The 21,295-nt window shown below is 35.1% G+C and overlaps 1 protein-coding gene across 3 annotated transcripts in view; it reads left to right on the forward strand.

The window, feature by feature from the left end:
* GSTCD (glutathione S-transferase C-terminal domain containing) overlaps positions 1-21,295 on the forward strand; it is a 130,865-nt gene that overhangs the window by 99,267 nt on the left and 10,303 nt on the right. For all 3 annotated transcript variants that reach the window (XM_012809283.2, XM_003796340.1, XM_012809282.2), the window contains 4 exons: positions 3,759-3,874; positions 4,033-4,077; positions 6,071-6,199; positions 20,977-21,110. In XM_012809283.2, the coding sequence (XP_012664737.1) occupies positions 3,759-3,874; positions 4,033-4,077; positions 6,071-6,199; positions 20,977-21,110 (424 nt within the window). The remainder of the gene's footprint in view (positions 1-3,758; positions 3,875-4,032; positions 4,078-6,070; positions 6,200-20,976; positions 21,111-21,295) is intronic.

Here is a 21,295-nt window from a genome sequence, read left to right on the forward strand (position 1 = left end):
ACAATTTATTAATCCATTCATGTGTTGATGGGTACTTGATTTGATTCCACATCTTGACAATTGTGAATTGAGCTGCAAAATTAGAATTTTTTAAAAATCCACAGGATATAGCAGATGTGCTATATCTCCAAAGAAATGCTTTGAAAACAAAGCAGCAAAATAATCTTTAGGAAATATGTCTAATGTATATCCACACTCCCAACTATTTTCCTTTCACAAGTTAAATTATAACTTGAAAAATACTATTGCATTAGGCTAAGAAAGAAAAAATTCAGAGCTACCTGATTTTGGACATAAATTATAATGCTAGATTAAACATATATCCTGGATACACGTGTGCAGATTTTTTCATTGATTTTTTTGTATTTGCTGTTTTGCACCGACCAAAACCACTAGTGTTTTAAAACATGGCTTCCTCCCTGCTTAAAAATTGGCTTTTTTGCAAGTATCCAATGTATTTAATACTAATATGCAGCCAGTAGATGAATTAAAACGTACCCACACAAGAGAAAAACTCAATTTAATTCAAGTTGGGGGGATGGAGAAGAATGGAAAGCAGAGGCGGGAGGGGGACAGGTGTGCTCTCACCGAATGGGCACAGTGTCAGGGTATATGACACCTCCTGGGTGAAGAGCACAACTGCACAGAGACCTTACCTAACAAATGCAAACATAACCTAATAGTTTTTACCCTCACATTAATCTAAAAAATTTTTTCAAATTGGCTTTTTTACCTTTGTACTTTCTTTTTGGCCAGTGAAAACAACATTAAAGTTGTCTAAATAATCAAGGACCTCTTAACTTGACTTGGACAAAGAAAAGACACCATTGCAAACTAATTCCATCATAGAACAAATGACACCATTTGTATTTAAACATTCTACACTTGGGTTTATTTTTCTTTGACACTTAAAGAACCATCATTTTACTCAGGCTATAAGTAGATTGTAATTTTATGCCGATAATGATGTCTCAGGGACAAGGATACTGGGTAAAAATAGAAAGTAGAATTTGATTTTTAAATTAATACCGTATCCCCAAATACCACTTTTTTACCTTGTTGAATATATTTAAGATCCTGTTCATGTTTCCAGGGGGTTCATAATATTTATGAAACTGGAAAGGAGAAAAGGAATGCTTTATTAGAGCCAGTTTTTTTTCATAAAGCATCTAGGCATCTTGCTGCTGTATTTTTAGCTCAGTCTCTGTGGATGTTATGTGTAGCTTATGGTCCCTTTACTTAACCACAACCCTGAAAAGTACCTCTTTGCCTTCATCAGCCTTCATTTTAGCATGAATTTTTTTTAGTATGCGCAGATGCCGTCTTAGCAAGAAAAATAGATCTTCATCAATATTTGCTTATAAAAGAAACCCAAGGAAGTTAGGTAATTCTAAATTTCTACTAGAAATATGGTATAGAACTTGCTACTAGGCTCTGCACCCGGAGCACAGTGGTTACGGCGCCAGCCACATACACCGAGGATGGTGGGTTCGAACCCAACCCAGGCCAGCTAAACAACTACAACAACAAAAAAAAGAGCCAGGTGTTGTGGTAGGCGCCTGTGGTCCCAGCTACTTGGGAGGCTGTGGCAGGAGAATCGCTTGGGTCCAAGAGTTTGAGGTTGCTGTGAGCTGTGATGCCACAGCACCCTACCCAGGGTGACATAGCGAGACTCCATTTAAAAAAAAAAAAAAAGTTACATTTAACAATTTTTTTCTATCTCCTTGCTATTACCGAAGGATAATTACTTTTGACTTTCTTTCATGACAATTTTTTTGCCTAGAAACTGCTAAGAAATCCACAGAGCAAAGACAGAAGTGCCTGTTCTCCTTCCCTGCCTCATGGTGGCTTCATTTAATAGCAGTGTTTGTGACTCTAACCCTCCAAAGGACCTCAAAGTGCTTTTCTTTTTCCCTTTTACCCCCGCACCTTTCCCTGCTTGTTCTTATTCTTGCTTCCTCCAAATTTAAACTGCATTGCTGTAGCAAACTATGAGGTATATTTGGATGATAGAGGGATGGATAGAAGTATGGTAAAGCAAATACAGGGTGCAAAATTTAATTTGCACACGAACTTTATGTCCACCCTATATAATAAGTTGTTAATGGTAGGATGTAGATGGAGGTTATAGAGGCATTCATTGTAGGATTCTTTCGGCTGGGGTGTATGCTTGAAAATTGTCATATTAAAATCTCTTAGGAGTGATTACCCATGAAGGGTGGGATGACAGAGGTTATTACTTTGTGTTTAAATATTTTACAATTATATTAGAGAAAAATGAAGATAATTCTTTTTAAAACTACATAAAACTGTTTTCACAAAGTCACAAGACTATTGATTTACATGGTCTTCATGTTTCAAATTTACATTAGTTTACGATAAGAAACTGAGTGTGCACAAAGAATCAGCTATATGATGATGATGATCACTGTCATTACAATAGGAAATTGGTTACATAAACGATGGTGTGTGTGTAGTCAGTGGAATATTATACAGCCATTAAAATGTATAGGTTAGAAACAAATGCACTGAGGTGGGAAGATTTTAATGATATAATATTTTATATGTTATCTATACAATTAAGAATTTCTGAACATAGCTGGAGGTACCCTACGTACACATAAAATGTTACTCAGTTATGAGGTTATGAAATTGTTTCTTATCTAGATCTTTTTTAATCCACATTTTAAATGTTTTCCTTAAGAGAAATTTCCCTTTTTTTATTAAATTCAAAAACCAAAAAGAAAAACACAAAAGTGAAGAAGAAAAGAAAAAAAATATGTTATTTTTCTGTGAAAATAAAGGAAACCTTGGTATCTTTAAATAATTTTGGATGAAACCAAAAAGATTATCTCAGTGTTCTCTTTTATCTATATCACTAAAATCTGTTCTCTTATATTTTCTTAATCTTGCTCTTGTAAAGAATGCATTTGAAATATGTGAAAACAAATAATTTCATTCATTCTTCTGAAGATATTTTCATGGACTTAACTAGTGGCTTTTGAAAGAAAAGTTAAGATGATTTCATGCTGTGGGGCCCAAGGCATTTTGTACTTGAAAATATCCTATCTTTAATCTCTAATTGCATTAAATTTCTGTGTCTGACTCATGAAGAAAGGAAGCTTCAAAGCAGAAAAGGGAAAATTTAATTTCCCTCTAAATACAATAACCATTGATGATATAACACCAATGTTCCAAGGTTTACAAATGTCCTACCCAGAAGAAATAAGAGTTTGATGCGTGTCAGTTAAATAATAAAACAATGTTTTCACTTATTCTGGATCTTCCTAAGGAGAGACCTTAGCAATATGTTGAAATTAGGCAGTCTTTACAATATGTCTCTTAGAGAGATAAAGGGAGAAGACAATTACTGTTACTTTTTTCCATTCCCTCAACATTTATTAAATACTTTATGACTCTGAGCTTAATGTTTTCATTATTGTTTTTACTTTATAGAAGATGTATTTTCTCCATATATTTTCTTTCAATGACTATTGAAAGAACAGTTGGACAGAAACAAAAGTAAACTAAGCAAAAATAGAGTTCATCTCTGGGTTCCATTTCTCTAGTCCACTCATAGTCAATGATATTGAATCTGTAACTCATTCCCCTGTGTACGTGCGTGTGCATGTGCGTGTGTGTGTGTGCGTGTTTATGCTCCTCTACTTCCTCTCCCAGGCTGGTAGTCTATTCTAAGCATGTCTTCTTGGTCCCTCAAAATGTATAATGTTTTGTGTTCTTTATCTCTTGTCCTTCAGGTAAAATGTCCATTGATCGAGCTTTGAGGAAGCAGCAGCAGTTAAACAACCTTGTTTATGTGGTGAAAAATCAGGCCAAACCTGGCGACAGAATTGTGGATTTCTGCAGCGGTGGGGTAGTATATCTCCTCTTTCATCATTTATAGCGTTTCTGCAACTGTTCTTTTTCTACATTACATTCAAGACCATGTTTTTATTTGGCAAGATTTTTGTCTCAGAATGAGCAAAAGCCGTGGAGAAAAAGTTAACTTGTTTCTTTCGCTGACTTTTTCAGGGCCATGTTGGAATTGTCCTTGCTCACATGCTGCCATCATGCCAGGTAACATCCTGATCACAGATAAAAGGAAACACTGAAAAACTGTACAGTTCAGCTAACCCAATCTGGCTTCTCCTTGCTCTTTGAGTTTCTAGTCATTGACCCAAGTCAAGTATGTGGCATAAGCATTTCCTTTTTTTCTTTGAAATAAACTTCCAAGATTCAGAATCTTAAGGAGAAAAAAGTAGAATAGGAACACAAAGCAGTTACCAATTTTTTTAAAAGGCTTGTATATTTAAATAATTTACAAAGAAATAACTATTTCATTTTTATATAAAATAATTATGATTCTACTATTTTAATTTCAATGTAATTTTAAATGGAAATACTGGCTTTTGAAACTTGCTGAGCATGTTCTTTTGGTATCTTGTTTATGGTGCATTGCATCAATATTGTACCAATAATAAAATTATTTTTAAAGGAAAAAAGTTAAAGTAATAAACCTAAAACCTACCATAATGATCCATCAAATATTTTTGTTGTTGTTGTTCTTAAGTCATTGTCCATACAGATGTTTATCATTGAAAAAACAATTATAGCCCCCTGCGTTCACTCAATAGTATATTATAAATATTTTACCTATTGGTATTAATTTTGCACATCATTATGTGTACATATACACATATGTACACATTATGTGTACATATACACATATGTAAAAACAAATGTAATATGTTTTTAGGTAAATACGCCATGATTTGTCTCAATCATGGCCACAATTTGTTAGCAGTTGTGCTGTTTTTAGTCTTCTGCCATATTAAGTCAATTCCTCAAGTGATTACCTTTTAACAAAAATGTCTTGGGGGGAAATGTCATCTTTTTAAAACATATATATAAATTAACTGGAGCAGAGTCTTAGCTTGTGAGCTCTCTGAAAGGTATGAATTCTTTAAAGTGAATACTTTGGGAAGAAAAAAATGTGAAAAAAAATGATAGACATACTGGCCAGAATGATATAGAATAAAGAAAGAATCTGGAAGAAGAGGCAGGTGTCTGTTTTATTATTAAGGAAAGCAGCAATTTCATGATTAAGAAGAAAAGAGCTCACAGAGTAAAAGCCTGGAGAAGCAGAGTCAGGGGTAGTGTTAGTATCTTTTTTTTTTCTTTCCTAGTAGTTTTCCTGTAAGCTTAGACAGGTTGAAACTCAAAAAGGGAAATCTTGGTTAGAATAAAGGCCAGAAAACCTTTGACACCAAGTATACTTTAACAGGTTTTTTAAACAAAGGGACCTAAGATTTTTCCATAAGGACAAGATAAGAACTAGAAATGATAGTGATGAAAGTGACTTAATTCTTCCCATTTTTCTCCATCCAAACCATCTTCTCTGTCTGGGGAACTCTTGGAAACACCCTGGGAAACACCCAGGTTTTTCCTGCCTTCTACCTCACCCCCACCAATGCAGACTACTGAAACTTGCGTTACCATGTATGTGGGATCTGGCTCCTATTTACCTCTCCAGCCTCACTTCTATGCTTCGTTCCCTGACCCTACCCCCACTGTCATCATCAGACACACCGTGCCCCAGATATACCAGTTTTCTCAGTTTTTCAAATACACCCTCTCTTTCTCACCTTGGGCTTTCATATGTATTTCTCTTTCTACCTGAAACACTCTTCTATTCCCCAGCTAATTTGTGCTTATTTTTCAGGCCTCAGTAAATATGTTACTTCCCTACAAAAACCTTCCTTAGTCATCAAGTATGACTGCTCCCATAACTTGTGTATATTGTTTATCTTTCATTACTTATCACATCAGATTATTATTACCTGTTTCATTTGTATCACTATACTATGCTTTAAGAATAGTTTGAGGATCTTTAATTTTTCATTTTTGTACCAGCTTATCTGGCATACTTCTTAGTATCTGGCATAGGATAGAGAGTCAATATAATATGTTCTACATTATTAAAACCATGAAATATAGTAATAATGCTTTGTCCCAATGTCTGAATTATGTTACTGAATATGCATACTATTATTTCTTGGGTCAAATCTAGGTTACATTAATAGAAAACAAGGAATTATCTTTAATTCGTGCTAAGAAGAGAAGCGACGAGCTAGGTTTAAACAACATTTGGTTCATTCAAGCAAATATGGAATATTTTACAGGCATGTTTAATATCGGGGTAAGTATTTAAATAATGTCAATTTCTTTAATTAGATAAATAAGAGAAGTTATATGCCTTAAGCTAAAAAGGGGAGAGAATTTTAAATTCTTTGCTAAACAAAGAAATCTGTAACCTATATTTACATTTCTCTAAAGTATATATAGCATATTAGTATTACTGTAATCATAGAATGTTATCATGATTTATCATTGGTTCATCTACCAAGAAAAGAACTTTCTTTTCTTCCTATGGAATTCCCAGTGCTTTTGCTTTAGAACAATATTCAGCACAAGTCAGTGCTTAAAAATGGTTAGTAATTAAATGAATGAATTCTAATGAGATGACTTGCTGTGGTTTATTCTGCATTTTGGGAGGACAGTGGAAGAAAAGAAAAATAAAGAAGGTAATAAAAAAAGAACAATATTGGCTCTGTGCCTGTGGCTCAAGTGGCTAAGGTGCCAGCCACATACACCTAAGGTGGTGGGTTCGAATCCAGCTCGGGCCCGCCGAACAACAATGACGGCTGCAACCAAAAAATAGCCGGGTGTTGTGTCAGGCGCCTGTGGTCCCAGCTACTTGGGAGAATGAGGCAGGAGACTCGCTTGAGCCCAGGAGTTGGAGGTTGCTGTGAGCTGTGATGCCACGGTACTCTGCCCAGGGGGACAGCTTGAAGCTCTGTCTCAAAAAAAATAAAAAAGAACAATATTAATAGCTTGTTAGTAACCTCTGAATACTAATGTTCCCTTTAGATAATCTTTTCTTTATCCGAGATTTGATATCTTCTTGTACTTCTAGCTTCTAAGAGATAGAAGTTATGTTGATCATGTCTCTAAACCCTTAGATCAAATTGTTATTATTTGATATTAGTAAAATTAATAAAAGACCTAAGATATTTGATTCTACCTGATCATGAAAAACCAAAATTCTATGTTTTCTCATAGAATTTGACTTTCATAAATGTGTTAATGTTGCTGTTATTCTTTGTATTTGTTTTAAATAATGTTTTTTCTGCTTTTGATAAGAATATACATGTTCAACATAGAAAAATGCATAATACTACATATACATAAAGAAGAAATCATCTATTTGTCCACTATTAAATAATAAATACTGTCCTATAGCTTAGAGCTTAGGGTTAAAAGTACTAGGCACTAGGGACAGAGTAATCTGGACAAAAGCCAAGAATCACTAGGGACCATGAGTAGTGAAAACAATACTCACCCGTCACAGCATACCATCTCAGCCCAAAGTCCTATATTATCAGTAATAAGATTAAGGCAAGATAGAAGTACAGTAAACAGGATGTGTTAGGAGTTCAAACATGCAGTGAGAGAAAAACTACTTCTTTTTTAACTTCTTTGAAACTTACTACTGTATTGTATTTTCTCATGCTTGAGACTGCAATAAAAGCCAGTGAGGAATGTTGGGAGGGGGTGACACCCTTGTTTCTCCTTGCAGAGGGCTTGCTGGTGTTAGCCTCCCCAGGGCCCTCAGTTCAATGCAAATGGACTGAGTAGGTGTTATTCATTTGTATTGAGTCACTCCGACACTGTCCAAAATCTTTCCTTTTATATATTTATTCATACATATAAATGCACATTTACTTTTATGTGGACAGTGTTAAGATCATACTACTTAGAGCTTCTATAAGCTGAGTATTGTCTTAAGTGTTTTTCCTACTTTTTAATCATGTTTCTTTTTTATTTCTTATTGGCATAATGTGATTTTTACAATCATAGATATTTATGCATCATTTAAAATTTTTGATGCGTTTGCCAAATTACTTTCTAGGAAAGTCTTACTAAGATCATTCCCAACTGTGTATTTTGTGTTCACATAAGCCTGTCGAAGTGGAACTTTTCTCCAACTTCAGAAGCTCATACTTTTTATAGTACTTTTGATTTTCATCCAATGAAGTTTATTTCATAAATATTGGCTATTGCAAATTGAGAGAGGGGTTGCTTTTTCTTTTTCAGCTAAAAAATATTTATTACTTTCCTTTGTAGACACAATCTAGAGTAATGATCTCAAGCCAGACCTATACAAAAAGAAGTAAACTGTTAATAAGGAAAATATAGACATCTGATCCAGAAAATTCAGATTAAAAAATACCTATGTGCAGCTTTAATGTTACATATATGTTGAAGTAAAGGTTAGAGCTTCTCCCACAAAACAAGCCGTTAAGCCAACCCCCAAGTTACCAGTCAACTAAGCAGAATGGTTAAGTAGCAAGATATTGCTACCTATTTACTCACCTCTAAAAATACAAAATTTCCAGCCTAAATCTGTTCCAGATGGGTCTGTTTGCCTATAGATGCTTAATCATGCTAGCATACTCTTTAACTTCCAAGTTAATAATTCACTAACACCAACTAAAAAGAAAAGAAATTATATATATGTATTTATTTATATATTTCATATATTTACATATTATATATATCTTTTTGGAAGCAGTATTTTTCTCCATATTTCAAAATAATGTACCTGTAATGGCTCTTTTTCTTTCCATAATTACCTCTGTCAAGGTATATAGAAAATGAATTAAAATTACTTAAAAGGTTAAACCAAAATTAGATTCACTCTCAAGAAAATAATTTGCCTAGGAGGATAATCAAGGTATTGTCACTAGATAAATCAGACTAAATGCATCAGTGGCTCTAACTCTTTTTGAGTTAAATAGATTCCAGTAAAAATAGTATAGCTAGAGAGGAAATCAGAATAGCCAGGTATTGGAAATGCATTAAAACTGCATTAATCCAGGACTTTGTGATATTTCAGTAAGGGCTTAGTTGACATTTATCTTTGCTTAGTAAATGTGGGTTTTGTTCTTTTACTATTTTTTTTTTTTAGGTATAAAATTAATGGTGTAAACAAGATTTTAAGGAGAGCATTTTAAAGTCTCAGAACCAATTACCTGTAGGAACTTTAAACAAACCATTTATATATAAGAAATGAAAGATTGTTAGTCTTACTTCCATTAACACAGCAACCTGTATTAGGTGAAAATGAATAGATTAATTGACTTTGTTAACCTAGTTTAATTTGAAATAAATAACAGGAACAAATCTAAATATTTCAAGGTCTTCTTTGGTATGGTTTCCAGCACCCCGCATGTACTGTACCTCCCTCGTTTAAGTTTCTGATTACATTTGTTTACTTGCGAAATCTATTTTTTTAGAAATAATAATGCCTAATACACATATACAAACATTCAAAATGTCCAGTAATTAAATACATTTAATTTAAACAACAATGACATTCCATTTTTACTCTTGAAATTTTCAAAGACTTTTCAAATATTATTACTCATTGGCTGCAGGGCTTCAGTGAGATGAGCCTATGCATGAAGGAACTTTAATAGTTTATGTGATTTTGCAGTGATTTGCTAATCACATGAAAAATTTGTTACATGATAAAGAAATATGTAAATATATTGTTTAACAGCATGTATTATAATAGTGGAGATCTTTCTACCAAACTCCCGATTTGACACTTCCTTGAACTTGAGCAACTTATTTATTAAACTCTCTGATCCTTAGTTTTCCTATTATAAAGTGGGCATAAACTATTTGACTAATAGAATGTTGATGAAGTATATGTGAGTTAAATACATTCCAGAAAAATAACGTGGCCTGCCACTTAAAAAGTACTCAATAAAGTGAGCCTTTTACTCTGTGCAGTGTGATCCCCACCATGGAAAAGCTGCATTAAAAATAATGCGAGCAAATGATGCTGGTACATAATTTTTTTTTAAGTGGCTGTCTCTATATGTTATATAATATTTTAAAATTATTTTTAGTATTTTCAGTCTTTCCCACATTTTATATTTATCAACGTAAGCAATAAAGATGGAAGAAATAAATATGTATGTTTAATATTACTTATGTTCCAAAAGATTCTGAACATGTAAATATACATATTTACTTGATATATAAAATATATATATTTTCAAAACATGTACTTGATTGTTATAGAAATAGCTTTTGATTGACTTATTCTGATTTTGATTATAATAATTGTTCATTAAAGAAAATGTAAAAGTCTTTTTAAAAGTAAAAAATATCCAAAAAAGATTTTAAAGATTTTTTCTAGTTTCTCTCTATATATATTATAGCTGCATGACCTTGATTTGAGTGTGCACTGGTTATCGTACCCTTGAAAGACAACTTACAATAGGTTATAAAAGTGTATTTTTTTAAGATAGCTATGGTTGTTTTCTTTTCTAATATAGGATAAATTATCCGCATTATTATGACAATTTACTTTATAAGACTAAACTTTTTTGATAAACTTTGTAATATGTAAATCATATCCATATTCTCAAACAATGTTATAATAATTATATTCTCAAATAATTGTATAGAAGGGGATGTGACCATGGAAAAATGCACATTTTGCATCAAAAACAAAAACTGTGAACAGTAAATAAGCTGTCCACCAAAATGTTTTAGTTGGATAATTCCAACAACAACAGTCATCAGTTACCAACAATGAGGTACTGATTTCTAGCAGTATTGATAATCTTTTCTATTTGTCAACATATATATCAAAATCTCAAAACAGTATTACTTTTTTTTTTTTCTTTTCCTGGAGACAGAGCCTCACTATGTTGCCCTCAGTGGAGTACTATGCCATCACAGCTCACAGCCACCTTGAACTCTTAGGCTCAAGCGATTCTCTTGCCTCAGCCTCCTGAGTAGCTGGGACTACAGGCACCCACCACAATGCCTGGCTATTTTTTTTTATTATTAAATCATAGCTATGTACATTAATACAGTCATGGGGTACAGTGTGCTGTTTTTATATACAATTTGAAATATTTTCATCAAACTGGTTAACATAGCCTTCATGTCTTTTTCTTCGTTATTGTGTTAAAGACATTTGTATTCTACATTTAGAAAGATTCACATGTACCCTTATAAGATAAACCATAGGCGTGATCCCACCAATCACCCTCCCTCTACCCATCCTCCCCCCTCCCCTACCCCGGCTATTTTTTTTGTTGCATTGTCATTGTTGTTTACCAAGCACTGACCAGGTTCGAAAACACCAGCCTCAGTATATGTGGCTGGCACTGTAACCACTGTGCTATGGGCGCCAAGCCAACAGTTTTACTTTTAAGTTAGGTTTAGTTATTTTTATTTTACTCATAATTTTAATGATTGTTTATGACTTATCAGTGTTGAGTGTTTAATTACAAGTTCATTTTAGTTATATGTGAGTGTACAATTAAAAGAAATGTGTAATTATAGACTGTAATTTAGTAACACTTTTGATGAGTAATTATATAATCCTTATTTTAGAAGGCAAGTAACTTGAGAAATTATATGTTCCACAAGCACAATTTTAAAAAATCATTAGAGCAAAATAGAAGACTTCCAAGATGAACATGGCAGATACAGGTATTTCAGGGACCCTTCTCCCCAAGAAAGATCTGATCCCCAAATAACAAAAACCAAAAAAAATCAAACACCATCTTTGATGAAACTGTATTCAAGATTCTATAACTTGATAACTAAGAAAATGCCATGAAGGCTATGTTAACCAGTTTGGTGAAAATATTTCAAATTGTATATAAAACCAGCACACTGTACTCCATGGTTGCATTAATGTATGCAGCTATGAGTTAATAAAATAATAATAATAATAATTCTATAACTTGAATCACAACAAGAAGTGTGAAGATAAAAAGCAGATTGAAGAAAAATGGTAGGTTAATTGAGTAGAGAGGAGGAAGCCAAATTTAAACGTGGCAGGTTGAGGAAGCAAAGGGGATATTAGGAGGCAATATCATTTTGCACCCACAGAATCCCAGAAAAGTTTTAGAATTCAGGGCACCAGAAGGCTCAGAGAAAGAGAATAAGGAGTGGCTGAAATCATATTTAATTAAAAGTATTTAGAGACCCAGATGCCTATCTTCATCTTGTATAGACAGGTAACTACCTGTCCTTGACTCCTGCAAGAGACAAGGTGTTTATTCTGTGAAGAAACTGAACCAGACAGCCTCCGAGGATAGCTGTGTCAGACACAGAGGAGGGCAAGAGTGATGTGCCATCCTGAAAACAGGAAGTGAGAATCTGCACAGTGAATGATGGAGCTCTTCCCTACCCCCTGTCTGCTTCCCAATTCTAGAACCACAGAAGCTAGGATCATTTCCACAATCAACAGGAATAAAAGATGCTCCTCTGTAGAAGCAGAACTATCTACAGAGAAAAGAACCACAGATCCTATAGCTATAATTTAAAAAAGAAAGAAAGAAAGAAAGAAAAGAAACAGCCAGTTAGGCCACCTGATCACCCAGTCACTAGTAAAGCTCAGCAATCTTCAAACTTTACCCTTTAATTGAGAATTTTTAATCAACTTCTTAGTAGTTCACTGTTCAATATGAACTGACAGCCAAAGAAACATCATCCACGGAAGATAGAAACCAAACACAACAAACACAACAAAAGATCTTACTCAAGGACAGAATAGAGAGGACAAGGCATTAAGGAAACATGGATGTAATGAAGAGGAAGAAGAAATGAATGTTCAGAGAAAAGAGAGGCCTTCCTGGAAAATAAAAATAGATTAGCAAAAATTAAAAATAAATAAAAAATTAAAAGATGAAGTATTTTTTTTAAAAAAAGATGACATATTGAACATCACCTGAAAAAAAAGAACGAAAAAAAGAGAGAGAGAGAGAGAGATAGAATCTGGAAAGAAGCAATTTTCTTTTTTCTTTCTTTTTTTTCTCTTAGAGATTTAGTCCAGAAATCTGAACCTCAGTAATAGCAGGACCAAACATAGATAATAGATAAAATGGTAGAGAGGGAAATATCAAAGAACTAATATAAGAAAATGTACTGGCTTGGCGCCTGTAGCTCAACTGGCTAAGGCGCCAGCCACGTACACCTAAGGTGGCGGGTTCGAATCCCCAGCTGGGACCCGCCAAACAACAATGACGGCTGCAACCAAAAAATAGCCGGGCGTTGTGGCGGGCGCCTGTGGTCTCAGCATCTTAGGAGGCAGAGGCAGGAGACTCGCTTGAGCCCAGGAGTTGGAGGTTGCTGTGAGCTGTGATGCCATGGCACTCTACCCAGGGGGACAGCTTGAGGCTCTGTCTCAAAAAAAAAAAAAAAAAACAAACAAACAAAAAGAAAATGTACTAATAATGAATAAAGCATTTTTCTTGACTAGAAAAGTTAACTCTGAGAATAACTAAATCAAAGCATATTGTGAAATTTCAGAAAACCAAAGATGAACAGAAGTTCATTTTAAAAAGTAGGCTAGACAGGACGGTGCCTGTGGCTCAAAGGAGTAGGGTGCCGGCCCCATATGCCAGAGGTGGCGGGTTCAAGCCCAGCCCCAGCCAAAAACTGCAAAAAAAAGTAGGTCATACACAAAAATTTAGAATCAACATGCTATCACTGAAGACAGTGAAACATGCCTTCAATTGTAACAGAAAATTTCCATTCTAAAATTCTATACCTATCAATCAAGTAGGAAAGTAAAATAAAGAAAAATTGTAGACACTGAAGGCCTCAAGCAAATGTTGTTGTATTTACCCCTTTTCAGCAAACTATTAGAAAATGTGCTTCACTAAAATAAGAAAGTGAGAGCCAGATGTGGTGGCTTGTGTTTGTAGTCTGTGTTACACTCAGAAGGCTGATGTGAGAGGATGGCATGAGGTCAGGAGTTTGAGACTAGCCTGGGCTAGAGAGCAAGACCCCATCCCTAAAATAAAGAAATAAAATGTAATTGATAAATAAAAGAAGAAAGTAGATTAGAAAAAAGAACAGATGTCATCACGTACAAGAGAGGGTGAAGAAAATTCTTAGCGTGACAGCAAAGGGAAGTCTCAGGGCAAGACAGAGGCAGCAAATCTAGAAAGCCTTGACTCCATATTTTAGTAAAAGGTCAGAAGACCCAGGAAAGATGCCTCAGGAAAGAAAACTGGAGCTAATCAATTATTTGACACTTTCACACAATGGAAAATTATAGGGCATTTTACACATTTGGGGTAAGGAAAGGCTTTGGATGTTTAACAAAATGTATGGCACACTTTCCTCAGTAGTAAACAGTATATACAAAGCCATTACAAGAGGATAGAAAAGAGAAAGAGAGTGTATAATGTGCAAAAAAAAAAAAAACCCAAACTCTTCTTCCATAATAGAAAGACAATAAATAATGTCATAAGTACCTAGTTAGGGTTAGGACCAAGCCTGCTTCTGTCTCAAATACCTGTGGTTAAGAATCCTCCCTTGAGAAGTAAAGGCTCAGAGCATGACTGTGCTGGGGCAAGATCAGAGATCATTCAAGTCAGACTTTTCATTTTACAGGTAGAGAATTTGAAGCCCCAAAAGGGGAGGAGCGACATAGCAAGTTAATGTGAGAGTTGGAACTAGAGTCCATTCAGTGACGCCCTGTTCAGTGACGCCCTGTTCACTGCCGTCATCTAAACAAAAGAGCAAATAGGAGCACAGAGAACTAGGATAAAGTCTGGTTTGGAGTTAGACATACAGAGCTTAAAAATTGGTTCCATCACTTGTGACCGGTCACGTAACCTTTTTGAAGCTTAGATTCTTTATTTGTAAAGTGGAGAATAATGATACCTATGTGCATGGCTTGAGCTAGGAAAAGGCTCAGTAAATGTTGAATGAATCTCTCAGCAAAAGAAGGACAAGGAGTCTAATAGAATCATAAATATGTCCTATTAAAGTATGAACATAGTATAGGCTTATTATATTTCAAAATAGGTCAACATATACTCGTTTCTCTAAGAATCAGCTATACCATTTTCATTATGTAATAATGAAAATATAGTCTTGCTTTGTGAGCTGCCAGTTCAAAGACATTAGGAGCGTGATGATTAATTTCATTTTCTTACTACTACATATAACAGAGATGTGCAGATTGATGTTTATCTGCTGTTGAGTTTTATTTCAATGATTTACATGATAAGTATTGTACTTAGAATTTTTTATCACGTATACATAAACTAAAGTAACAAAATGTTAGGAAAGGGCCCTTAATTTATAATTCATTAATTCTGTAGCATACATCTGGATCAATAGCCTTTACCTTTACTCTAGAACATGCATTATCTTGGCTTTTGTCCCCGTTTTATTGGAATTCAGTATATATACAGAGAAAGGTGTAGATAATAAGAAACTCACTATTTCAATGGTCTTTAAGATTCCTTCCAGCTCCAAAGATACTGGTTGAAGAGGGTATAGATATAATGGAAAGGGTATGAGCGTTGAAGTCAGACTTGGATTCAGAGTTCATCTGGAATGCTTGCTAACTAGGGACCTTGGGCATGTTGTTATGAATGAAGATAATAAGAACTACTTAAAGTATTAAGAAAAAGAAAAGGATAAATAAAGAAAACCAACCATGTCCCCATTTTGCTATCTAGTAGGTACTAAATACATGCTATTTCACTGTGACATTGTCATTTCAAGGCTTAACCTCTCTGTGCCTAAATTTTCTCATCTTAAAGTAACACCTCCTGTTGATGAGGTGTTACTCATGTTCATCTCAGCATTATTCCCAACAGCCAAGAGGTGGAAGCAGCCCAAGTGCCCATCAGCAGATGAATGGATAAACAAAATGTGGCATATGCAGACAATGGAATTATCAGTAAGCCTTAAAAAAGAGGAAGATCCTGTCCTATGCCACAACATGCATGAACCCTGAAGACATTATGCTAAGTGAAATAAGCTAGTCACAAAAAAGACAAATGCTGTGTAATTTTACTCAGATGAGGTATCCAAATAGTCACAATCATGGAAACAGAAAATAGAATGGTAGCTACCAGGGTCCATGGGAAAGGAGAAAAGGCAAATTGTTGAATGGGTATAGCCTTTCAGTCTGGAAAGATGAAAATATTCTGAAAATCTATTTCACAGCAATGTGAATTACCACTGCTGATTGTGCACCTACAAATAGTTAAGATAATAAATTCTACATTATGTTTTTTACCACAACAAAAAGTCCAAAAATATATAGTACCTACTCCATGGCATTGTTGTGTTAAGTACATGGAAAGCACTTAGCATAGTGTGTTACTCATTAAATGCTAAATTTTACATTATTAATATTGGTATAATGCCACTCTCTTTCTCATGAAAATATCATCTACTTTTTCACTTCTTTGCTTTTTACTTCTTGGCCTTTGAAATCCTTTATCCTACAAAGCCCTCCTCAAAGGCTACCTCTTCCAGAAGACCCTTCCTGACTTTCCCCTATCTGACCGTCCCCCTCCCTCCTGTGATGTTTCTGTCTGAACTCTTTTTGATGGCACAGCACAGTCTGTCAGCACGCGATAAGGCTCCTGAGCTCTCCTGTGCTGTAGCTTGTGTAGTGTTGTCCTCTTCTTTTTGTTCCCCGTGTGCCCACAGTGAGTCATACACATTGGGTACATAAAAATGATTAAATTTGGAGAGTTGTTCAAGCCTCTACAATTCCACATTCAGTTGAATAATGTATGTATATACTTTGGATTCAGTTATTTACTATTGATAGAGCATAGAAAATTTTGGAACCATATTTTTGACCCTTTACTCCCAGCAACTAGCATAATACTGATATGTAGGAAATGCCCAGTAATTGCTGATGTAATTAATAAATGAATGGTGAACGAATGAACTGTACAGTTTCTGGAACTAAAAGTAGCAACAATAAGCCTTTAAGGATCAATAAGAAAGAAAAACAAATTGCTCAACACAGTCATTCACATTTGTGCAGCACCTGTGGCTCAGTGGGTGGGGCGCTGGCCCTATATACCGAAGGTAGTGGGTTCAAACCTGGCGCCGGCCGAACTGCAACAAAAAAAATAGCCGGGCATTGTGGTGGGCACCTATAATCCCAGCTGCTTTGGCAACAAAGTAAGACTCTGTCTCTAAAAAAAAAATCATTCACATTCAAGTTGCTACAGAAGCTCTCCCACACGGCAGGAAACCCAGCACCATCCACAACACACAGGGGCTTTTTTGAAGTATAGATGTCCAGGCCCCTCCCGAGGCCCACTGAATCAGAATCACATTAGGACATGCACATCTTTCAGGGGTCACTGTGCCTACCACTCCATCCCTGTTTCTTTTCTTTTTTTCCCCTGCAGTTTGTTTATGAAACCATGTCATTTGTCTTCATTTATCCTTTAGAATTTTCCACAAGACAAATCTTGGTTATTACATCTCATTACTGCTGTTTCACATATTACCCTGTTACCTATATTGTCTAAAAATTGGTAGTTACATCTAGATAGAACATAGAGGCATACTCAGATTCATGTTCAATTGGGGGATAAGACCACAGGTGCTGGTGGTGTTTTTTGTCAGCAGTCTGACAGTCTTGTGTAGTGTTAGCAACGTTCTTACTATTGTCCCCAGCTCCCTTGTTTCAATAAAGATTACAAAATGGTGAAATTCTGATTTTATCATTCCCTCTTCATTTACTATCTGTTATCAACTCTTTGGTTACTCTGAGGAATAGTTCATATAGGAAAGTTCAGATAAAACTTGATTATTTTCTTATATTTCCCAGTTTTCAAATGAGTTGGCTATCTCCCAAAAATGACTAAAAACAAGGGTTGTTTTTTAAAGCATCATTATTGACTCATCAGTGTAATATTTGAAATACTTCAGTTTATTGCAGTTACTATTTTTATCGATGCTGAAAGTTTCCATCTTCGTTCAGAGAGAGCTTCTTCAGCCTGAGTCCTTTTGACAAGGTGTCAGTGGCATTTGAGAGCTTCCTTTCTTTGCAGTATAATAAAGTGTTCCAGCTCATCTTATATATTTCTTCCCTTATATATTAGCTTTTTCTCCAAAGAGCTCTGAGCTCTTTAAGGGAAAACAAAAGGGCATTAGAAATACTGACATCTAGGTGATGGCCATTGCCGCTGGCTTGGTCTTTGCAAGTTTTTCAGTGATCTGAGCTGGGGAATACTTTTTCTTTTTTTTTTAACAAAATCATCATGAGTTTATGCTGACACTTCCAATTTAAACTCAGGAGAATGGGGCTCTAACTTTGCCTCATTTCTATCTCTTTCTTCTTTCTCCCATGCTAAAATATTTAATATTTCTTAATGGCACCAGCACATTTTTTGTTTTAGCCCAGAATATACATACTAGGGTACTAGAAACACACAATACAACAACCAGTGATGAATGCTGAAAATAGTTTGAGAATTTTTTAACATGACTTCATTTAACAGTATCTCCTGGTAATTACCCTTTGGCCAAGAATAGAGATGAGGGGTCCTCAAACTATGGCCCACGGGCCACATGCAGCCCGCAGAAGACATTTATCTGGCCCGCTGGATGTTTTTGCTGCTGCTGTCCTGCTTAGCAGCCAACTCATCCCGGGCCTGTAGTCCGGCCCTCCAATGGTCTGAGGGACAGTGAACTGGCCCCCTGTTTAAAAAGTTTGAGGACCCCTGATGGAGATAGTCCACGTTCATTGTTAAAGCTGCAGAGCATTCTATCGTGTTTATTCCAGCAGCCCTCTCTCAGTGGAAAATTGGGTTATTTCCATTTTGTTATTATTTCAAATATCAACTCAGTGAATAGATATTTTTTAAATTTTTTATTTTATCAAATTTATTAATTTATCCCTTGTTATATGTGGATTTTTCAGCCGTAGTTAGTATTTGTCACTCCCTTATGGAGGAATTCACTCATGTCTTTCTTGTTGCATTTTAAACCCCTAATTCATTTGAAATGTTTTTCTGATGTATGGTAAGAGGAAAAGATCTAATTTTTATTTTTTATATGGTTAACAAGTTAACCCAACATCACATATTAAAAAGTCCCTCCTTTCTCCCCTGGCTTGAAATAACCACCTTAATTGTATGCTAAATCTCCGTATCAAATGGTAACATTGACCTATCCCCATTTTTTGCTGGTTATTTCTGATTTGCATTTGATAACCATGGAAACTAGAAGTATGTCATGCAATAAAACCTCTTAGACCTAAAATCTACTACTGGAGGATAATTATTACATTATCTATAACTTATTGTGTAAATAGTTCTTCAATTTATTATTTTGTTTAAATGAGGGAAATAAACTTACTCTTGCATGTAGCAAAAAGAATGTGAACCCATGTAAAGAGAAACTTAGAAAAATACATTCTCTAAGGTTTTCTTTGTTCAAAGCCTCCAGAGGGTTTTGCAGAGAAGCAGCCTGATGTAATTAATGCGTGAGGTCAGGATTTGGGGTCAAGATCCTGCCCTTCAGTAGCTGTTTTGTTGTGGGCAAGTTCTTAATTTCTGTAAGTCTTAGTTTCCTCGTTGCTGAAATGGAGAAAGTAAAATCTCTCAGAGCTGTTGTGAGCACGGTCCTGTGTGCCATCACCCAGCTCAGCATAGTGCCAGCACATCAGGGACACTCAGTAAGTGTCTGTTCTCCAGTCTTGTCTTTGAGGGGAAAATGCACATACAATTTTCACTATGAGATTATCTCTAGCTACTCATGAAATTAAGGATTAGCCTGATTTCTACTCTGAGAAGCGGACTACATACAAGGGGCAGATGAGAAATCAAAGCTGTGCACTTTTTCTTTCCTTGTAGTTGTTGCTGCCTTTACCCGAGGGCAGCCTTCCTAGGCTCGTTTTAGAGTGAAAAAGAAAGGTGGGCTGACAGCAATCATAGAGATTATAGACTTCTTAAGCAATGTAAGTCTAAAAGCAAAGGAGAAGTCTAGAAGGAGGAGGGTTGAGAACAGAGATCTTGCTTCCCTCTTCTCAATATAGTATCCTTTTTAGCTTTCTAATTCAAAAAGGAATCTGGCATATAAAACTTTACATCTAGAAATTTCCAGAAAATCTTTTGAGTGCTTCTCCCTACCATGAGGGTGGTGAGATCTATCCCTAGAAGGAAATGTATAATCCAATATAATTTGTCTCTCTCCAGAATGAAATGGAGTTGTGAGAATTTTTCTGGCAAAGTTAATACATTTTCATTCATCTTTTAGGACCCTCATATCTGATTTTCTTTCATAGTGTTCTATTTTGCTTTTTTAAGCCTAATACTTTTTTTCATAATCGTTGCTTTAGAATGTAATAAGTCTAGGTATATTTAAGGATGTGTGTTTTGAATACATTTTTAAATTTTTTTTAGTTATTTTTATTTTCACGAATGATTAAAGCCCTACTCATTCTAATTCATAATTTCATTCATTCCTCTTTAAAAAACTCATTGAAAGTAATTCATGTAATTGATCATTCAATATTAAGTGTCACCATTATATGAAAACACCTCGAAAGGTACTATATAAATAAGACTTTTAATCAGGTTTTTTAAAATATGAGGCTAATTAGATATAACATTTGCAAAACATGTTCAAATACATTTTTATTTAACTTTTGCAGCAACATTGCAGTATGTCAGTAACCGCTATAGTCTATATGGAAGAGACTAAGGCGCAAAGAAGTTAAACTTTGAGTGGTCCAGGGCCTCATAGCCAAGCAGAGTTGTAGACTAGAAATTCTCATTTCAAATCTATTGTTAATGGCCCATGCTACAACTGAACTAAATCCATAATCAGCAAAAGCACTGGTTTACATATGTATACGTACCAAATTTCCATGTTAAAATTGTGTCAGATTTCCCATTGAACAAATCTTATGCTTCACTTGTGATGTTCCATTTGTAACTTTCAACTTTGCTTAATTTTCTTAAATTTCTCAATATGAATAGCTAAGCAGTCCTTTGGTATGTACAAATCAGAACTATTTAAAGGGCACTGAAGTGGCACTTTTGTTTGTTACAAAAGAGCATCGTACTGAGGTATGGTTTTATTTTCCAGGTGGCGCTGCACGCTTGTGGAGTGGCAACAGACATGGTGATTGACCACTGCATCAAAATGCGGGCTTCTTTCGTTGCATGCCCTTGCTGTTACGGTTTCATTCAAAACACCTCAAAATTTAGTTTTCCAAAAAGGTGAAATTTAGTCTTCTACCTAAGGCACCAATATGGAGATAAAGCAGCACATGAAACTTCTTTGATGTAAAGTGACAATGAGATTTCATTTGGAACTCATTTCCTCTTTCCGCAGTGGCAAATACTGTTTATAAGTTGTGTAAGAAAGAGAGGAACTACTTTCTGTCTGTCCCTGATTTTTCCCC

Source organism: Otolemur garnettii, unplaced genomic scaffold (assembly GCF_000181295.1).
Source record: "Otolemur garnettii isolate 467f Iridium unplaced genomic scaffold, OtoGar3 scaffold00103, whole genome shotgun sequence".
Taxonomy (NCBI): domain Eukaryota; kingdom Metazoa; phylum Chordata; class Mammalia; order Primates; family Galagidae; genus Otolemur; species Otolemur garnettii.